Below are 22807 nucleotides of genomic sequence, written 5' to 3'. Positions count from 1 at the left end.
GAGCAGGTGAGAGACAGAGCGAGACAGAGCGAGACAGAGCGTGCAGGTGAGAGACAGAATGAGACAGAGCCGAGACAGAGTGAGACAGAGCGAGACAGAGCGAGACAGAGCGAGACAGAGCGAGACAGAGCCGAGATAGAGCGAGACAGAGCGTACAGGTGAGAGGCAGAGCGAAACAGAGCGAGACAGAGCAAGACAGAGCTGAGACAGAGCGAAACACGGGGATGCAGGTGAGAGACAGAGCGAGACAGAGTGAGACAGAGCGACACAGAGTGAGACAGAGAGAGACAGCGCGAGACAGAGTGAGACAGAGCGTACAGGTGAGAGACAGAGCGAGACAGAGCGACACAGAGTGAGACAGAGTGAGACAGAGTGAGACAGAGCAACACAGAGTGAGACAGAGAGAGACAGAGTGAGACAGAGCGAGACAGAGTGAGACAGAGTGAGACAGAGCAACACAGAGTGAGACAGAGTGAGACAGAGAGAGACAGAGCAACACAGAGTGAGACAGAGTGAAGACAGAGTGTGACAGAGTGAGACAGAGCGAGACAGAGTGAGACAGAGCAACACAGAGTGAGACAGAGAGAGACAGAGTGAGACAGAGCGAGACAGAGTGAGACAGAGCATACAGGTGAGAGGCAGAGCGAAACAGAGCGAAACAGAGCGAGACAGAGCCGAGACAGAGCATGCAGATGAGAGACAGAGCGAGACAAAGTGAGAGACAGAGCGAGAAAGAGCGAGACTGAGCGTACAGGTGATAGACAGAGCAAGACAGAGCGAGACAGAGTGAGAGACAGAGCGAGAAAGAGCGAGAAAGAGCAAGACAGAGCGAGACAGAGCGAGACAGAGCGAGACAGAGGGAGCAGGTGAGAGACAGAGCGAGACAGAGCGAGACAGAGCCGAGACAGAGCGTGCAGGTGAGAGACAGAATGAGACAGAGCCGAGACAGAGTGAGACAGAGCGAGACAGAGTGAGACAGAGCCGAGACAGAGCGAGACAGAGCGTACAGGTGAAAGGCAGAGCGAAACGGAGCGAGACAGAGCAAGACAGAGCCGAGACAGAGCGAAACACGGGGATGCAGGTGAGAGACAGAGCGAGACAGAGTGACACAGAGCGACACAGAGTGAGACAGAGAGAGACAGAGCGTACAGGTGAGAGACAGAGCGAGACAGAGCGACACAGAGTGAGACAGAGTGTGACAGAGTGAGACAGAGCGAGACAGAGTGAGACAGAGCAACACAGAGTGAGACAGAGAGAGACAGAGAGTGACAGAGTGAGACAGAGCGAGACAGAGTGAGACAGAGTGAGAGACAGAGTGAGACAGAGAGAGACAGAGTGTGACAGAGTGAGACAGAGCGAGACAGAGCGAGACAGAGCAACACAGAGTGAGACAGAGTGAGACAGAGAGAGACAGAGAGAGACAGAGCGAGAGACAGAGTGAGAAAGAGATCTCTCTCATCAAGACAATATCAGCAAAGATCAGCTGGAGCCTCAACAAATTGCATTAGGACAGTTTAATTCAAAGGGGTGAGACATGCAAGTATCAAAGTTAGTCTCATTATTTGATACATAAAGTATCCGTACCCCTTTTAAAGAAGGGCGTGTTAGAACTGATGGTTTGCTGAAGGCTGTTGATCTGCTGAATTTCAAACAATGTTTGTATGTTAATTTAAGTGTTTAGTCTAGTTAATAAAGTCTTGTTCATATCACACGTAAAGTTGTCCATTTCTCAAGCTCATACTGGAGTCCCTAATCATGTATATTTTGACTATAGGCTCTGAATAGTACTGTACAGTAAGAAAGACATTTCCCATACCCCGGAAATGTACATTTCTTAGAATTTACACATTTACACATTTAGCAGATGCTTTTGTCCAAAGTGACTTACAAATTAGGACTAAATTAAGCGAGTCATCGTGAAGAGGCAAAAAACAATGCAAGAAGTGCTCAAAATACGAAGTTTAGGCATTGTTCAGAGTAGCATAAGCCCGATAAGCGAGTTAACATCTAATTGTCTAATAAACAATTAGAATTCATAAACGTAGAAAAAATAAACGTAGAATTAATAAACAGTTAACACTGAGTGTTCACGGCACAAACAGGTTAATTGATTGTAATATTAATTTTACTACATTAAGTTAATTCTATTAACTGATCCAAATATTCATAATCAATTATAACAAGTTATGATTGATTATTAATATTTCTTTAGCGCTAATTTGCTACAGCGAGACAGAACGTACAGGTGAGAGACAGAGCAAGACAAACTGTGTCAAACTCGCTCTGTCTTGCAAGACAAAGCCAGAACAATTTATTTGATTCGTGAATTCCACACATCTCTGGATGGTGAAAACAACATCTACCATCGTTCCACTCTCCTTCATCAAGCTTCGTCGTTGTTATTGTTTTGAAAATGCGACCTCTGGCGGTGAAAAAATTACAGATTGTACCTTTAAAGGACAACTCCAGTGAAAAATGAACCTAGGGGTAATTAACACATGGTTACTGAGTCGATCGTTCCTTGGGATGCGTTTTCATGAAAATCGAATGTAAAGAGTTTTATCTTTAAAAACAGATTAGCTCATAACACTAGTATATGGGGCACAGAATAAGTAAAAGTAAATCGCTAGTTAATATCACTAACAAGGCTCAAAATAGCCTCACACTAACACGGTAGCATAATGAAGGTCCCTACATGCAAACCGAAGCATTGAGAACTTTGTTAGTGTACAGACAGTTTAATAAGAAGATAGTTTATAAAGACAGTACATTACGCGTTTACAGACAGGATCCATCTTGGAAAACAGTCTCGACTAATCGAGCCACAAACGCCGTGCTACGTTAGATTTCACAAACGTAATTCCTATCAACAAGCTCACTTAGCACGGCGTTCGTGACTCGATTGGTCGAGACTGTTTCCCAAGATGGATCCTGTCTGTAAACGCGTAATGTACTGTCTTTATAAAGTATCTTCTTATTAAACTGTCTGTACACTTACAAAGTTCTCAATGCTTCGGTTTGCATGTAGGGACCCTCATTATGCTACCGTGTTAGTGTGAGGCTATTTTGAGCCTTGTTAGTGGTATTAACTAGCGATTTACTTTTACTTACTCTGTGCCCCATATACTAGCGTTATAAGCCAAACTGTTTTTAGAGATAAAACTCTTTACATTCGATTTTCATGAAAACGCATCCCAGGGAAAGATCGACTCGGTAACCATGTGTTAATTACCCCTAGGTTCATTTTTCACCGGAGTTGTCCTTTAAGCTCAGAATCACTATCATTGGCTGGTGCTGGAGACACAATCACTGGGTCAGTCCGAATCAGAAATCCATGTAATGGAAGAGGCAACGACGTCAAAGGAGAGAGAGGACATCACGATCAACTGAATAATATTTGCTCTCGGTGTAGTTGTGGCTGTGCAGAAACCTGTGTATGATGTTCTTATAGTTGTGCCGTGACTGTTTAGTGACGTCACTGTACGATCAGTGTCGGTCACAGCGCCTTTTAAATGCTGTTTTTGATCCGGAAATTATTAATTTACAAATGATCAGAGCGGCTGTGATTTGCGTGCCGGCCTCATTGCCAGAGACGCTCATTTACAGATGAATCTGCCACTGCATGTACATTATGCTAAAGGAGTTTATTGTTGTTTTTATATAAATTAATATTCCCTATGGATGTGGATAAAGCATCTCCTAAATTAAATGTAATATTATTCTACAAGCTCGTGGATGTTTCCTCTCTGCCCTCAGCAATGGAGGTCGGACCGCAGCCGCACGGACTCGTCCGGTCTGGGATCTTCAGCTCCATGCAGGAGGGAGTTCAGCTCATGCTGGACTGGATCTGGCAGTTCAACTCCGGTACATCTTCAACTACAAACCCTGCAAAATCTGATCTGTGTGTGTGTTTTCATGGCTTCTCTCTGCTCAGGGACCCTGTTTGAAGGAGGATCTGTCGACGTTTTCACGATGGTGAAGAATATCGATTATCCACGAGACCCTCAGACACACATGATCACGGCCACGGTCCATCCCGACCTGCAGGTACAGAACGATGAGAATCTGTCTTGTAGAAACGTTGCTGCTGATGAACGGCAGTGTAAATCCTCTCTGTCTCTCCGCTCAGGACAGGGACTTCTGTCTCCTCCATCCTGGAGATCCCATGTTCCTGTCCTTCTCCGGAGAAACGCTGCGCTACAGAGGAAAAGCAGCGCTCTATCCGTTCTTCATTAACGAGGCTGCGTACTACGAGAAAGGTGTGGCTCTTTCCCTTGCCAGGAAGAGAAGAGTGGAGATTCCTTCTGTCCGCTCAGACACACAGAGATGAACAGAAGACAGAAAACATCAACATGAGTTTGATGAGTTTATTACTGATGAAAACTGAACACTGCATGTGTGAAAAACAGTCAACCTTAATATGTTCAGAAAAACATACATTTTCTACATATATGGTGCACATATGATGTTTCTATAGGCATAAATACACAGATCATAGAATACTTCGACCAATACCTGCAGTGATACTGTATCCCACAATGCAGTGCAACTGACCTTCCATTTCCAGTGTTACAAATGAACCGGAAGCAACATCAACCACGAACACTGACAACTATCATCACACATTCAGCTGTTTTATAACTTAATAGAAATGACCAAATAAATTGTACAGAAATAAATAAAAATGATTGTAATAAATAAATAAATAGGATTAATACATTAAATGCAGGACACATCAGAATTCCTGGCTGTTCATGCTACTTCACTAAAGCTAAAACACCAGAAGTCAAGCTGTTTCTAATACTGAGGAAAATCCTAAAGTCTGATATGACAGATTCACAAGCACTGAGGGAAAGTTTACCTGTGCTCAAACTAATACACACACTCACTCTCTCTCTCTCTCTCTCTCTCTCTCTTTCTCTCTCTCTCACACACACACACACACACACACACACACACGTAAGGGCTCATTATCTCTTGAAAGTGCATCTGACATTCTCAAAACACAATTGTCTTTCTGACTAGCAGTTGTCGCTCTTCAACAACACATTGAAGACATTTATGTACAACAGATTCAGTGTTTAGTGTAGCTTCCATTAATGATCTGATCTGTCATCCATCATTCAAGCCACTCTGTACACTGTCATGCGGTCGTAGCTCTGGCTATGACTGCGAGCCGCCCACATTAGCAGCGCGGCGGCCATCATGTGCAGCGGAGACGCGACGAGCGCCAGATAAAGAGACCAGCCCAGAGAGCCATCCACACGATCCGGCAACACCGACACGCGGTGCAGCAGGTCGGTCCCGGCCAGGAAACAGCAGACGGTGGCCAAAGAACACACACCTGAGGACAAAGAAAGCAAAACTGAGGACAGAATCAGAAGGATGAAGGACAGAAACAGCATCAGAGGAATGATGGACAGAAACAGCATCAGAGGAATGATGGACAGAAACCGCATCAGAGGGATGATGGACAGAAACACTATCAGAGGAATGATGGACAGAAACAGCATCAGAGGAATGATGGACAGAAACACTATCAGAGGAATGATGGACAGAAACAGCATCAGAGGGATGATGGACAGAAACAGCATCAGAGGAATGAAGGACAGCAGAAACAGCATCAGAGCGAAGAAGGACAGAAACACTATCAGAGGGATGAAGGACAGAAACACTATCAGAGGAATGATGGACAGAAACAGCATCAGAGGAATGATGGACAGAAACAGCATCAGAGGGATGATGGACAGAAACAGCATCAGAGGGATGAAGGACAGAAACAGCATCAGAGGGATGATGGACAGAAACAGCATCAGAGGAATGATGGACAGAAACAGCATCAGAGGAATGATGGACAGAAACAGCATCAGAGGGATGATGGACAGAAACAGCATCAGAGGGATGATGGACAGAAACACTATAAGAGGGGTGAAGGACAGAAACAGCATCAGAGGGAAGAAGGACAGAAACAGCATCAGAGGGATGAAGGACAGAAACACCATCAGAGGGATGAAGGACAGAAACAGCATCAGAGGGAAGAAGGACAGAAACAGCATCAGAGGGAAGAAGGACAGAAACAGCATCAGAGGGATGATGGACAAACACTATCAGAGGGATGAAGGACAGAAACAGCATCAGAGGGATGAAGGACAGAAACAGCATCAGAGGGATGATGGACAGAAACACTATCAGAGGGATGAAGGACAGAAACAGCATTAGAGGAATGATGGACAGAAACAGCATCAGAGGGATGATGGACAGAAACAGCATCAGAGGGATGAAGGACAGAAACAGCATCAGAGGGATGATGGACAGAAACAGCATCAGAGGGATGAAGGACAGAAACAGCATCAGATGGATGAAGGACAGAAACACTATCAGAGGAATGATGGACAGAAACAGCATCAGAGGGATGATGGACAGAAACACTATCAGAGGAATGAAGGACAGAAACAGCATCAGAGGAAAGGAGGACAGAAACAGCATCAGAGGGATGAAGGACAGAAACAGCATCAGAGGGATGATGGACAGAAACAGCATCAGATGGATGAAGGACAGAAACACTATCAGAGGAATGATGGACAGCAGAAACAGCATCAGGGGGATGATGGACAGAAACAGCATCAGAGGGATGAAGGACAGAAACAGCATCAGATGGATGAAGGACAGAAACAGCATCAGAGGGATGAAGGACAGAAACAGCATCAGAGGGAAGATGGAGAGAAACAGCATCAGAGGGATGAAGGACAGAAACAGCATCAGAGGGATGAAGGACAGAAACAGCATCAGAGGGATGATGGACAGAAACACTACCAGAGGAATGATGGACAGAAACAGCATCAGAGGGATGAAGGACAGAAACAGCATCAGAGGGATGAAGGACAGAAACAGCATCAGAGGGATGAAGGACAGAAACAGCATCAGAGGAATGATGGACAGAAACACTACCAGAGGAATGATGGACAGAAACAGCATCAGAGGGATGAAGGACAGAAACAGCATCAGGGGGATGATGGACAGAAACATTATCAGAGGAATGATGGACAGAAACAGCATCAGAGGGATGATGGACAGAAACACTACCAGAGGAATGATGGAGAGAAACAGCATCAGAGGGATGAAGGACAGAAACAGCATCAGGGGGATGATGGACAGAAACATTATCAGAGGAATGATGGACAGAAACAGCATCAGAGGGATGAAGGACAGAAACAGCATCAGAGGGATGAAGGACAGAAACAGCATCAGAGGGATGATGGACAGAAACACTACCAGAGGAATGATGGACAGAAACAGCATCAGAGGGATGAAGGACAGAAACAGGATCAGAGGGATGAAGGACAGAAACAGCATCAGAGGGATGATGGACAGAAACACTACCAGAGGAATGATGGACAGAAACAGCATCAGAGGGATGATGGACAGAAACACTATCAGAGGAATGATGGACAGAACAGCATCAGAGGAATGATGGACAGAAACAGCATCAGAGGAATGATGGACAGCAGAAACAGCATCAGAGGGATGATGGACAGAAACAGCATCAGAGGAATGATGGACAGCAGAAACAGCATCAGAGGGATGATGGACAGAAACAGCATCAGAGGAATGAAGGACAGAAACAGCATCAGAGGAATGATGGACAGAAACACTATCAGAGAGATGATGGACAGAAACAGCATCAGAGGAATGATGGACAGAAACAGCATCAGAGGGAAGAAGGACAGAAACAGCATCAGAGGGATGAAGGACAGAAACAGCATCAGAGGAATGATGGACAGAAACAGCATCAGAGGGATGATGGACAGAAACACTATCAGAGAGATGATGGACAGAAACAGCATCAGAGGAATGATGGACAGCATCAGAGAGAAGAAGGACAGAAACAGCATCAGAGGGAAGAAGGACAGAAACAGCATCAGAGGAATGAAGGACAGAAACAGCATCAGAGGGAAGAAGGACAGAAACAGCATCAGAGAGAAGAAGGACAGAAACACTATCAGATGAATGATGGACAGAAACAGCATCAGAGGAATGAAGGACAGAAACAGCATCAGAGGGAAGAAGGACAGAAACAGCATCAGAGGGAAGAAGGACAGAAACACTATCAGAGGAATGATGGACAGAAACAGCATCAGATGAATGATGGACAGAAACAGCATCAAAGAAATGATGGACAGAAACAGCATCATAGGGAAGAAGGACAGAAACAGCATCAGAGGAATGAAGGACAGAAACAGCATCAGAGGAATGATGGACAGAAACAGCATCAGAGGAATGATGGACAGAAACAGCATCAGAGGAATGATGGACAGAAACAGCATCAGAGGGATGATGGACAGAAACAGCATCAGAGGGATGATGGACAGAAACACTATAAGAGGGGTGAAGGACAGAAACAGCATCAGAGGGAAGAAGGACAGAAACAGCATCAGAGGGATGAAGGACAGAAACACCATCAGAGGGATGAAGGACAGAAACAGCATCAGAGGGAAGAAGGACAGAAACAGCATCAGAGGGAAGAAGGACAGAAACAGCATCAGAGGGATGATGGACAAACACTATCAGAGGGATGAAGGACAGAAACAGCATCAGAGGGATGAAGGACAGAAACAGCATCAGAGGGATGATGGACAGAAACACTATCAGAGGGATGAAGGACAGAAACAGCATTAGAGGAATGATGGACAGAAACAGCATCAGAGGGATGATGGACAGAAACAGCATCAGAGGGATGAAGGACAGAAACAGCATCAGAGGGATGATGGACAGAAACAGCATCAGAGGGATGAAGGACAGAAACAGCATCAGATGGATGAAGGACAGAAACACTATCAGAGGAATGATGGACAGAAACAGCATCAGAGGGATGATGGACAGAAACACTATCAGAGGAATGAAGGACAGAAACAGCATCAGAGGAAAGGAGGACAGAAACAGCATCAGAGGGATGAAGGACAGAAACAGCATCAGAGGGATGATGGACAGAAACAGCATCAGATGGATGAAGGACAGAAACACTATCAGAGGAATGATGGACAGCAGAAACAGCATCAGGGGGATGATGGACAGAAACAGCATCAGAGGGATGAAGGACAGAAACAGCATCAGATGGATGAAGGACAGAAACAGCATCAGAGGGATGAAGGACAGAAACAGCATCAGAGGGAAGATGGAGAGAAACAGCATCAGAGGGATGAAGGACAGAAACAGCATCAGGGGGATGATGGACAGAAACATTATCAGAGGAATGATGGACAGAAACAGCATCAGAGGAATGAAGGACAGAAACAGCATCAGAGGGATGAAGGACAGAAACAGCATCAGAGGGATGATGGACAGAAACACTACCAGAGGAATGATGGACAGAAACAGCATCAGAGGGATGAAGGACAGAAACAGCATCAGAGGGATGAAGGACAGAAACAGCATCAGAGGGATGAAGGACAGAAACAGCATCAGAGGAATGATGGACAGAAACACTACCAGAGGAATGATGGACAGAAACAGCATCAGAGGGATGAAGGACAGAAACAGCATCAGGGGGATGATGGACAGAAACATTATCAGAGGAATGATGGACAGAAACAGCATCAGAGGGATGATGGACAGAAACACTACCAGAGGAATGATGGAGAGAAACAGCATCAGAGGGATGAAGGACAGAAACAGCATCAGGGGGATGATGGACAGAAACATTATCAGAGGAATGATGGACAGAAACAGCATCAGAGGGATGAAGGACAGAAACAGCATCAGAGGGATGAAGGACAGAAACAGCATCAGAGGGATGATGGACAGAAACACTACCAGAGGAATGATGGACAGAAACAGCATCAGAGGGATGAAGGACAGAAACAGGATCAGAGGGATGAAGGACAGAAACAGCATCAGAGGGATGATGGACAGAAACACTACCAGAGGAATGATGGACAGAAACAGCATCAGAGGGATGATGGACAGAAACACTATCAGAGGAATGATGGACAGAACAGCATCAGAGGAATGATGGACAGAAACAGCATCAGAGGAATGATGGACAGCAGAAACAGCATCAGAGGGATGATGGACAGAAACAGCATCAGAGGAATGATGGACAGCAGAAACAGCATCAGAGGGATGATGGACAGAAACAGCATCAGAGGAATGAAGGACAGAAACAGCATCAGAGGAATGATGGACAGAAACACTATCAGAGAGATGATGGACAGAAACAGCATCAGAGGAATGATGGACAGAAACAGCATCAGAGGGAAGAAGGACAGAAACAGCATCAGAGGGATGAAGGACAGAAACAGCATCAGAGGAATGATGGACAGAAACAGCATCAGAGGGATGATGGACAGAAACACTATCAGAGAGATGATGGACAGAAACAGCATCAGAGGAATGATGGACAGCATCAGAGAGAAGAAGGACAGAAACAGCATCAGAGGGAAGAAGGACAGAAACAGCATCAGAGGAATGAAGGACAGAAACAGCATCAGAGGGAAGAAGGACAGAAACAGCATCAGAGAGAAGAAGGACAGAAACACTATCAGATGAATGATGGACAGAAACAGCATCAGAGGAATGAAGGACAGAAACAGCATCAGAGGGAAGAAGGACAGAAACAGCATCAGAGGGAAGAAGGACAGAAACACTATCAGAGGAATGATGGACAGAAACAGCATCAGATGAATGATGGACAGAAACAGCATCAAAGAAATGATGGACAGAAACAGCATCATAGGGAAGAAGGACAGAAACAGCATCAGAGGAATGAAGGACAGAAACAGCATCAGAGGAATGATGGACAGAAACAGCATCAGAGGAATGATGGACAGAAACAGCATCAGAGGAATGATGGACAGAAACACTATCAGAGGAATGATGGACAGAAACAGCATCAGAGGGAAGAAGGACAGAAACAGCATCAGAGGAATGAAGGACAGAAACAGCATCAGAGGAATGATGGACAGAAACAGCATCAGGGGAATGATGGACAGAAACACCATCAGAGGAATGATGGACAGAAACAGCATCAGAGGGATGAAGGACAGAAACAGCATCAGAGGGAAGAAGGACAGAAACAGCATCAGAGGAATGATGGACAGAAACACTATCAGAGGAATGATGGACAGAAACAGCATCAGAAGGAAGAAGGACAGAAACACTATCAGAGGAATGATGGACAGAAACAGCATCAGAAGGAAGAAGGACAGAAACACTATCAGAGGAATGATGGACAGAAACAGCATCAGAGGAATGATGGACAGAAACAGCATCAGAGGGAAGAAGGACAGAAACAGCATCAGAGGAATGATGGACAGAAACAGCATCAGAAGAATGATGGACAGAAACAGCATCAGAGGAATGATGGACAGAAACAGCATCAGAGGGATGATGGACAGAAACACTATCAGAGGGATGAAGGACAGAAACAGCATCAGAGGGAAGAAGGACAGAAACAGCATCAGAGGGATGAAGGACAGAAACAGCATCAGATGAATGATGGACAGAAACAGCATCAAAGAAATGATGGACAGAAACACTATCAGAGGGATGAAGGACAGAAACAGCATCAGAGGGAAGAAGGACAGAAACACTACCAGAGGAATGATGGACAGCAGAAACAGCATCAGAGGGATGATGGACAGAAACACTATCAGAAGAATGATGGACAGAAACAGCATCAGAGGGATGATGGACAGAAACACTATCAGAGGAATGAAGGACAGAAACAGCATCAGAGGAAAGGAGGACAGAAACAGCATCAGAGGGATGAAGGACAGAAACAGCATCAGAGGGATGATGGACAGAAACAGCATCAGAGGGATAAAGGACAGAAACAGCATCAGAGGGAAGATGGAGAGAAACAGCATCAGAGGGATGATGGACAGAAACATTATCAGAGGAATGATGGACAGAAACAGCATCAGAGGGATGAAGGACAGAAACAGCATCAGAGGGATGATGGACAGAAACACTACCAGAGGAATGATGGACAGAAACACTATCAGAGAGATGATGGACAGAAACAGCATCAGAGGAATGATGGACAGCATCAGAGAGAAGAAGGACAGAAACAGCATCAGAGGGAAGAAGGACAGAAACAGCATCAGAGGAATGAAGGACAGAAACAGCATCAGAGGGAAGAAGGACAGAAACAGCATCAGAGAGAAGAAGGACAGAAACACTATCAGATGAATGATGGACAGAAACAGCATCAGAGGAATGAAGGACAGAAACAGCATCAGAGGGAAGAAGGACAGAAACAGCATCAGAGGGAAGAAGGACAGAAACACTATCAGAGGAATGATGGACAGAAACAGCATCAGATGAATGATGGACAGAAACAGCATCAAAGAAATGATGGACAGAAACAGCATCATAGGGAAGAAGGACAGAAACAGCATCAGAGGAATGAAGGACAGAAACAGCATCAGAGGAATGATGGACAGAAACAGCATCAGAGGAATGATGGACAGAAACAGCATCAGAGGAATGATGGACAGAAACACTATCAGAGGAATGATGGACAGAAACAGCATCAGAGGGAAGAAGGACAGAAACAGCATCAGAGGAATGAAGGACAGAAACAGCATCAGAGGAATGATGGACAGAAACAGCATCAGGGGAATGATGGACAGAAACACCATCAGAGGAATGATGGACAGAAACAGCATCAGAGGGATGAAGGACAGAAACAGCATCAGAGGGAAGAAGGACAGAAACAGCATCAGAGGGATGATGGACAGAAACAGCATCAGAGGGATAAAGGACAGAAACAGCATCAGAGGGAAGATGGAGAGAAACAGCATCAGAGGGATGATGGACAGAAACATTATCAGAGGAATGATGGACAGAAACAGCATCAGAGGGATGAAGGACAGAAACAGCATCAGAGGAATGATGGACAGAAACACTACCAGAGGAATGATGGACAGAAACACTATCAGAGAGATGATGGACAGAAACAGCATCAGAGGAATGATGGACAGCATCAGAGAGAAGAAGGACAGAAACAGCATCAGAGGGAAGAAGGACAGAAACAGCATCAGAGGAATGAAGGACAGAAACAGCATCAGAGGGAAGAAGGACAGAAACAGCATCAGAGAGAAGAAGGACAGAAACACTATCAGATGAATGATGGACAGAAACAGCATCAGAGGAATGAAGGACAGAAACAGCATCAGAGGGAAGAAGGACAGAAACAGCATCAGAGGGAAGAAGGACAGAAACACTATCAGAGGAATGATGGACAGAAACAGCATCAGATGAATGATGGACAGAAACAGCATCAAAGAAATGATGGACAGAAACAGCATCATAGGGAAGAAGGACAGAAACAGCATCAGAGGAATGAAGGACAGAAACAGCATCAGAGGAATGATGGACAGAAACAGCATCAGAGGAATGATGGACAGAAACAGCATCAGAGGAATGATGGACAGAAACACTATCAGAGGAATGATGGACAGAAACAGCATCAGAGGGAAGAAGGACAGAAACAGCATCAGAGGAATGAAGGACAGAAACAGCATCAGAGGAATGATGGACAGAAACAGCATCAGGGGAATGATGGACAGAAACACCATCAGAGGAATGATGGACAGAAACAGCATCAGAGGGATGAAGGACAGAAACAGCATCAGAGGGAAGAAGGACAGAAACAGCATCAGAGGAATGATGGACAGAAACACTATCAGAGGAATGATGGACAGAAACAGCATCAGAAGGAAGAAGGACAGAAACACTATCAGAGGAATGATGGACAGAAACAGCATCAGAAGGAAGAAGGACAGAAACACTATCAGAGGAATGATGGACAGAAACAGCATCAGAGGAATGATGGACAGAAACAGCATCAGAGGGAAGAAGGACAGAAACAGCATCAGAGGAATGATGGACAGAAACAGCATCAGAAGAATGATGGACAGAAACAGCATCAGAGGAATGATGGACAGAAACAGCATCAGAGGGATGATGGACAGAAACACTATCAGAGGGATGAAGGACAGAAACAGCATCAGAGGGAAGAAGGACAGAAACAGCATCAGAGGGATGAAGGACAGAAACAGCATCAGAGGGATGATGGACAGAAACATTATCAGAGGGATGATGGACAGAAACAGCATCAGAGGAATGATGGACAGAAACAGCATCAGAAGAATGATGGACAGAAACACTACCAGAGGAATGATGGACAGCAGAAACAGCATCAGAGGGATGATGGACAGAAACACTATCAGAAGAATGATGGACAGAAACAGCATCAGAGGGATGATGGACAGAAACACTATCAGAGGAATGAAGGACAGAAACAGCATCAGAGGAAAGGAGGACAGAAACAGCATCAGAGGGATGAAGGACAGAAACAGCATCAGAGGGATGATGGACAGAAACAGCATCAGAGGGATAAAGGACAGAAACAGCATCAGAGGGAAGATGGAGAGAAACAGCATCAGAGGGATGATGGACAGAAACATTATCAGAGGAATGATGGACAGAAACAGCATCAGAGGGATGAAGGACAGAAACAGCATCAGAGGGATGATGGACAGAAACACTACCAGAGGAATGATGGACAGAAACACTATCAGAGGAATGATGGACAGAACAGCATCAGAGGAATGATGGACAGCAGAAACAGCATCAGAGGGATGATGGACAGAAACAGCATCAGAGGAATGATGGACAGAAACAGCATCAGAGGGATGATGGACAGAAACAGCATCAGAGGGATGAAGGACAGAAACAGCATCAGAGGGATGATGGACAGAAACAGCATCAGAGGAATGATGGACAGAAACAGCATCAGAGGAATGATGGACAGAAACAGCATCAGAGGAATGATGGACAGAAACAGCATCAGAGGGATGATGGACAGAAACAGCATCAGAGGGATGATGGACAGAAACACTATCAGAGGGGTGAAGGACAGAAACAGCATCAGAGGGAAGAAGGACAGAAACAGCATCAGAGGGATGAAGGACAGAAACACCATCAGAGGAATGATGGACAGAAACAGCATCAGAGGGATGAAGGACAGAAACAGCATCAGAGGGATGATGGACAGAAACACTATCAGAGGGGTGAAGGACAGAAACAGCATCAGAGGGAAGAAGGACAGAAACAGCATCAGAGGGATGATGGACAGAAACACTATCAGAGGGATGAAGGACAGAAACAGCATCAGAGGGAAGAAGGACAGAAACAGCATCAGAGGGAAGAAGGACAGAAACAGCATCAGAGGGATGATGGACAAACACTATCAGAGGGATGAAGGACAGAAACAGCATCAGAGGGATGAAGGACAGAAACAGCATCAGAGGGATGATGGACAGAAACACTATCAGAGGGATGAAGGACAGAAACAGCATTAGAGGAATGATGGACAGAAACAGCATCAGAGGGATGATGGACAGAAACAGCATCAGAGGGATGAAGGACAGAAACATTATCAGAGGGATGATGGACAGAAACAGCATCAGAGGAATGGTGGACAGAAATAGCATCAGATGGATGAAGGACAGAAACACTATCAGAGGAATGATGGACAGCAGAAACAGCATCAGAGGGATGATGGACAGAAACACTATCAGAGGAATGATGGACAGAAACAGCATCAGAGGGATGATGGACAGAAACACTATCAGAGGAATGAAGGACAGAAACAGCATCAGAGGAAAGGAGGACAGAAACAGCATCAGAGGGATGAAGGACAGAAACAGCATCAGAGGGAAGATGGAGAGAAACAGCATCAGAGGGATAAAGGACAGAAACAGCATCAGAGGGATGATGGACAGAAACACTATCAGAGGAATGATGGACAGAAACAGCATCAGAGGGATGATGGACAGAAACACTATCAGAGGAATGAAGGACAGAAACAGCATCAGAGGAAAGGAGGACAGAAACAGCATCAGAGGGATGATGGACAGAAACAGCATCAGAGGGAAGATGGAGAGAAACAGCATCAGAGGGATAAAGGACAGAAACAGCATCAGAGGGATGATGGACAGAAACAGCATCAGAGGGATGATGGACAGAAACATTATCAGAGGAATGATGGACAGAAACAGCATCGGAGGGATGAAGGACAGAAACAGCATCAGAGGGATGATGGACAGAAACACTATCAGAGGAATGATGGACAGAAACAGCATCGGAGGGATGAAGGACAGAAACAGCATCAGAGGAATGATGGACAGAAACACTATCAGAGGAATGATGGACAGAACAGCATCAGAGGAATGATGGACAGCAGAAACAGCATCAGAGGGATGATGGACAGAAACAGCATCAGAGGGATGAAGGACAGAAACAGCATCAGAGGGATGAAGGACAGAAACATTATCAGAGGAATGATGGACAGAAACAGCATCGGAGGGATGAAGGACAGAAACAGCATCAGAGGAATGATGGACAGAAACACTATCAGAGGAATGATGGACAGAACAGCATCAGAGGAATGATGGACAGCAGAAACAGCATCAGAGGGATGATGGACAGAAACAGCATCAGAGGAATGATGGACAGAAACAGCATCAGAGGGATGAAGGACAGAAACAGCATCAGAGGGATGAAGGACAGAAACAGCATCAGAGGGATGATGGACAGAAACATTATCAGAGGGATGATGGACAGAAACAGCATTAGAGGAATGATGGACAGAAACAGCATCAGAAGAATGATGGACAGAAACACTACCAGAGGAATGATGGACAGAAACACTACCAGAGGAATGAAGGACAGAAACAGCATCAGAGGGAAGAAGGACAGAAACAGCATCAGAGGGATGATGGACAGAAACAGCATCAGAGGAATGATGGACAGAAACAGCATCAGAGGGATGATGGACAGAACAGCATTAGAGGGATGATGGACAGAAACAGCATCAGAGGGATGAAGGACAGCAGAAACAGCATCAGAGGGATGAAGGACAGAAACATTATCAGAGGGATGATGGACAGAAACAGCATCAGAGGAATGATGGACAGAAACAGCATCAGAAGAATGATGGACAGAAACAGCATCAGAGGAATGATGGACAGAAACAGCATCAGAGGGATGATGGACAGAAACACTATCAGAGGGATGAAGGACAGAAACAGCATCAGAGGGAAGAAGGACAGAAACAGCATAAGAGGGATGAAGGACAGAAACAGCATCAGAGGGATGATGGACAGAAACATTATCAGAGGGATGATGGACAGAAACAGCATCAGAGGAATGATGGACAGAAACAGCATCAGAAGAATGATGGACAGAAACACTACCAGAGGAATGATGGACAGCAGAAACAGCATCAGAGGGATGATGGACAGAAACACTATCAGAGGAATGAAGGACAGAAACAGCATCAGAGGAAAGGAGGACAGAAACAGCATCAGAGGGATGAAGGACAGAAACAGCATCAGAGGGATGATGGACAGAAACAGCATCAGAGGGAAGATGGAGAGAAACAGCATCAGAGGGATAAAGGACAGAAACAGCATCAGAGGGATGATGGACAGAAACAGCATCAGAGGGATGATGGACAGAAACATTATCAGAGGAATGATGGACAGAAACAGCATCAGAGGGATGAAGGACAGAAACAGCATCAGAGGGATGATGGACAGAAACACTACCAGAGGAATGATGGACAGAAACACTATCAGAGGAATGATGGACAGAACAGCATCAGAGGAATGATGGACAGCAGAAACAGCATCAGAGGGATGATGGACAGAAACAGCATCAGAGGAATGATGGACAGAAACAGCATCAGAGGGATGAAGGACAGAAACAGCATCAGAGGGATGAAGGACAGAAACAGCATCAGAGGGATGATGGACAGAAACATTATCAGAGGGATGATGGACAGAAACAGCATTAGAGGAATGATGGACAGAAACAGCATCAGAAGAATGATGGACAGAAACACTACCAGAGGAATGAAGGACAGAAACAGCATCAGAGGGAAGAAGGACAGAAACAGCATCAGAGGGATGATGGACAGAAACAGCATCAAAGGAATGATGGACAGAAACAGCATCAGAGGGATGATGGACAGAACAGCATTAGAGGGATGATGGACAGAAACAGCATCAGAGGGATGAAGGACAGCAGAAACAGCATCAGAGGGATGAAGGACAGAAACATTATCAGAGGGATGATGGACAGAAACAGCATCAGAGGAATGATGGACAGAAACAGCATCAGAAGAATGATGGACAGAAACAGCATCAGAGGAATGATGGACAGAAACAGCATCAGAGGGATGATGGACAGAAACACTATCAGAGGGATGAAGGACAGAAACAGCATCAGAGGGAAGAAGGACAGAAACAGCATAAGAGGGATGAAGGACAGAAACAGCATCAGAGGGATGATGGACAGAAACATTATCAGAGGGATGATGGACAGAAACAGCATCAGAGGAATGATGGACAGAAACAGCATCAGAAGAATGATGGACAGAAACACTACCAGAGGAATGATGGACAGCAGAAACAGCATCAGAGGGATGATGGACAGAAACACTATCAGAGGAATGATGTACAGAAACAGCATCAGAGGGATGATGGACAGAAACAGCATCAGAGGGATGATGGACAGAAACAGCATCAGAGGAATGATGGACAGAACAGCATCAGAGGAATGAAGGACAGAAACAGCATCAGAGGAATGATGGACAGAAACACTATCAGAGAGATGATGGACAGAAACAGCATCAGAGGAATGATGGACAGAACAGCATCAGAGGAATGATGGACAGAAACAGCATCAGAGGGATGATGGACAGAAACACTATCAGAGAGATGATGGACAGAAACAGCATCAGAGGAATGATGGACAGCATCAGAGGGAAGAAGGACAGAAACAGCATCAGAGGGAAGAAGGACAGAAACAGCATCAGAGGGAAGAAGGAAAGAAACAGCATCAGAGGGAAGAAGGACAGAAACACTATCAGATGAATGATGGACAGAAACAGCATCAGAGGAATGAAGGACAGAAACAGCATCAGAGGGAAGAAGGACAGAAACAGCATCAGAGGGAAGAAGGACAGAAACACTATCAGAGGAATGATGGACAGAAACAGCATCAGAGGAATGATGGACAGAAACAGCATCAGAGGGAAGAAGGACAGAAACAGCATCAGAGGAATGAAGGACAGAAACAGCATCAGAGGAATGATGGACAGAAACAGCATCAGAGGAATGATGGACAGAAACACCATCAGAGGGATGATGGACAGAAACAGCATCAGATGGAAGAAGGACAGAAACAGCATCAGAGGGAAGAAGGACAGAAACACTATCAGAGGAATGATGGACAGAAACAGCATCAGAGGGAAGAAGGACAGAAACAGCATCAGAGGAATGATGGACAGAACAGCATCAGAGGGAAGAAGGACAGAAACAATATAAGAGGAATGATGGACAGAAACAGCATCAGAGGAATGATGGACAGAAACAGCATCAGAGGGAAGAAGGACAGAACCAGCATCAGAGGAATGATGGACAGAAACAGCATCAGAGGAATGATGGACAGAAACACTATCAGAGGAATGATGGACAGAAACAGCATCAGAGGAATGATGGACAGAAACAGCATCAGAGGAATGATGGACAGAAACAGCATCAGAGGAATGATGGACAGAAACAGCATCAGAGGAATGATGGACAGAAACAGCATCAGAGGGATGATGGACAGAAACACTACCAGAGGAATGATGGACAGAAACAGCATCAGAGGAATGATGGACAGAAACACTATCAGAGGAATGATGGACAGAAACAGCATCAGAGGAATGATGGACAGAAACAGCATCAGAGGAATGATGGACAGAAACAGCATCAGAGGAATGATGGACAGAAACAGCATCAGAGGGATGATGGACAGAAACAGCATCAGAGGAATGATGGACAGAAACAGCATCAGAGGGATGATGGACAGAAACAGCATCAGAGGGAAGAAGGACAGAAACACTATCAGAGGAATGATGGACAGAAACAGCATCAGAGGGATGATGGACAGAAACAGCATCAGAGGGATGATGGACAGAAACACTATCAGAGGAATGATGGACAGAAACAGCATCAGAGGGATGATGGACAGAAACAGCATCAGAGGGATGATGGACAGAAACAGCATCAGAGGGAAGAAGGACAGAAACACTATCAGAGGAATGATGGACAGAAACAGCATCAGAGGGAAGAAGGACAGAAACAGCATCAGAGGAATGATGGACAGAACAGCATCAGAGGGAAGAAGGACAGAAACAATATCAGAGGAATGATGGACAGAAACAGCATCAGAGGAATGATGGACAGAAACAGCATCAGAGGGAAGAAGGACAGAACCAGCATCAGAGGAATGATGGACAGAAACAGCATCAGAGGAATGATGGACAGAAACACTATCAGAGGAATGATGGACAGAAACAGCATCAGAGGAATGATGGACAGAAACAGCATCAGAGGAATGATGGACAGAAACAGCATCAGAGGAATGATGGACAGAAACAGCATCAGAGGAATGATGGACAGAAACAGCATCAGAGGGATGATGGACAGAAACACTACCAGAGGAATGATGGACAGAAACAGCATCAGAGGAATGATGGACAGAAACACTATCAGAGGAATGATGGACAGAAACAGCATCAGAGGAATGATGGACAGAAACAGCATCAGAGGAATGATGGACAGAAACAGCATCAGAGGAATGATGGACAGAAACAGCATCAGAGGAATGATGGACAGAAACAGCATCAGAGGGATGATGGACAGAAACAGCATCAGAGGGAAGAAGGACAGAAACAGCATCAGAGGAATGATGGACAGAAACAGCATCAGAGGGAAGAAGGACAGAAACAGCATCAGAGGAACTCTGACCTGCAAGGAGGTGAATGAGGCCGATGAAGAGCGCCGGCGTCAGACTTCCACACAGACACGCACAGAACCCGAGCAAACCACCCAGAACCACCAGACCCAGAGACACCAGCGGCAGGAAGAACTGACACCTCCACAGATCTGAGCACACACACACACACACACACACACACACACACACACAGTGTGTTTAAAGAGCAGATACGAGTGAGTGTGTGTATGTGAGTGAGTGTGTATGTTTATGTGTGTGTGAGTGTGTGTGTGTGTGTGTGTGTGTGTTTGTGTGTGTGACCAGCAGCAGGAAGAACTGACACCTCCACAGATCTGCACACACACACAGTGTGTTTAGATGAACACAAGCTTCTCAAGCGTTTCAAGCACATTTTCTCTTTCCCTCCCACACTGAGACTGATAAATGATTAAATGTTAAATATTATATAGCAAATCTCTACTTCATTGATCATATCGTCACAAAATGTAAAAATATATACTCTCGTAGAGCTCTACTATAATTACATTGTTTAAATTAATACTTTTTTAGCTAACTGTGATTTGTATATGTACATTTCTGAAATACATAACTCTGATAACAGATCACTGTAAACTGTAATGTGAACTCATTTTCTGTAAAGCTGCTTTGAAACACTGCATGTGCCACAGAAATAAAGTTGACTTAAATACAGCCGTTATTAGAAATCAACTATAATCATAAAACACCAAATAATAAATCCATTACGCAATAATACGATCATTTTGACAGTGCTGATTACATTTGATTTGTTGTCATGAGTTTGTTCACATATTATTAAAGCATTTTTTAAATTTCATTTTCATTTACATATTTGTTCTATTGTATTTGATTGTCCTGTTGCCTGTCAGTTGATTCTTTTCTCGTATTTTATTACTGACGTCTCAAACGTTATAAAGTTAAGTGTGTGTTTGCTCACAGGTTCGTATCAGATCTTCTCCACTATTGTGATTTCCAGGCTCTTTGTATTTTGGCATGAACTGCTGAGAGAGAGTGAAGCTCACACACTCAATCACCATCTTTGGATCTGAAACAAACAAACAACATAACATTAATGTACAAGAATGGGAATTAAATGTTCGTCTGGAGAATATAAATAATAAACAGTCCGAGAACAATCACAGTAATCATTCCGACAATAAACCTCTTGCTGATCATAACAGTATTCACCGGGTTCTCGGTACCAGTGCGCGTTCGTGGGCGTCAGAACGCAGCGCCACCAGAGCCCGAGCGTGCCGTTCATGCGGAACATCGCGTCGCTCGCGCTCTTCTCGTCGAACTCTCCGTCCAGGAACTCGTCCTGCAGCGCGCGCAGCTCCGAGGCGTTGTGCTCCGCGCGCACCGGCGGGCTCGTGTACTGGTACCAGTGCGGAGAGCCCAGCGACACCGACAGATACACGGACGCCAGGACGCTCAGAACCCCGGCGAGGACCAGGGCTGTGGCGTGCCGGTTATCCACCATCGCTCCCGGGCTTGATGAGTCTCTCAGCGACACCAACGCGTCTGTCTCCGAGTGTTTGCGTGCCCTATTTTCCGCGCGACCGCATCACGCCATGATCTGAGAATAAACCCTGAAGAAGAAGAATCACAGTCAGTTTAAATCAGAGTAAATGCGCTCATAGGCTCAATGTGAACAGACATGCGATTAGAAGCAGATATGCGGGTAAATCCATGCGTTTTCCTGTGTGCTTTAGAGCCGGCAGCAAGGAATCATGGGTAATGTAGTTTAAGAAACGTCATTCTTCAACTATAGGAGCCAGTGTGATGCTGCTGTAAATAACACACACACACACACACACACACACACTCTCTCTCTATCTCTCTCTCACACACACACACACACACACACACACACACACACACACACACACACACACACACACACATGTCTGGTTTACTATCTTTGTGGGGA

The 22807-nt window shown here is 45.2% G+C and overlaps 2 protein-coding genes across 2 annotated transcripts in view; one reads left to right on the top strand and one right to left on the bottom strand.

Annotated features, from left to right (window-relative positions):
* Nucleotides 1–4360, top strand: part of LOC311079952 (N-acyl-aromatic-L-amino acid amidohydrolase (carboxylate-forming) B-like) — a gene marked incomplete at its 5' end in the record, with an annotated part of 40756 nt that extends 36396 nt beyond the window's left edge. The window contains 3 exons of the mRNA XM_084109678.1: nt 3757–3864; nt 3935–4047; nt 4130–4360. Coding sequence (XP_083965804.1) covers nt 3757–3864; nt 3935–4047; nt 4130–4330 — 422 coding nt within the window. The 3' untranslated portion in view covers nt 4331–4360. The remainder of the gene's footprint in view (nt 1–3756; nt 3865–3934; nt 4048–4129) is intronic.
* Nucleotides 4354–22617, bottom strand: cldnd1a (claudin domain containing 1a). The gene is made up of 4 exons (XM_084110126.1): nt 22066–22617; nt 21815–21922; nt 20871–21008; nt 4354–5344 (listed from the first exon to the last, which is right to left on the bottom strand). Exons 1-4 carry the CDS (start codon nt 22355–22357, stop codon nt 5124–5126), a joined length of 759 nt encoding a protein of 252 aa, XP_083966252.1. The 5' UTR covers nt 22358–22617; the 3' UTR covers nt 4354–5123.
* Between the last annotated feature and the right edge of the window lie 190 nt (nt 22618–22807).

This window comes from Abramis brama (assembly GCF_963993115.1).
Source record: "Abramis brama genome assembly, chromosome: 3".
NCBI lineage: Eukaryota > Metazoa > Chordata > Actinopteri > Cypriniformes > Leuciscidae > Abramis > Abramis brama.
The sequence above is the reverse complement of the archived record's forward strand: the minus strand, read 5'-3'. Positions and strand labels throughout refer to the sequence as shown.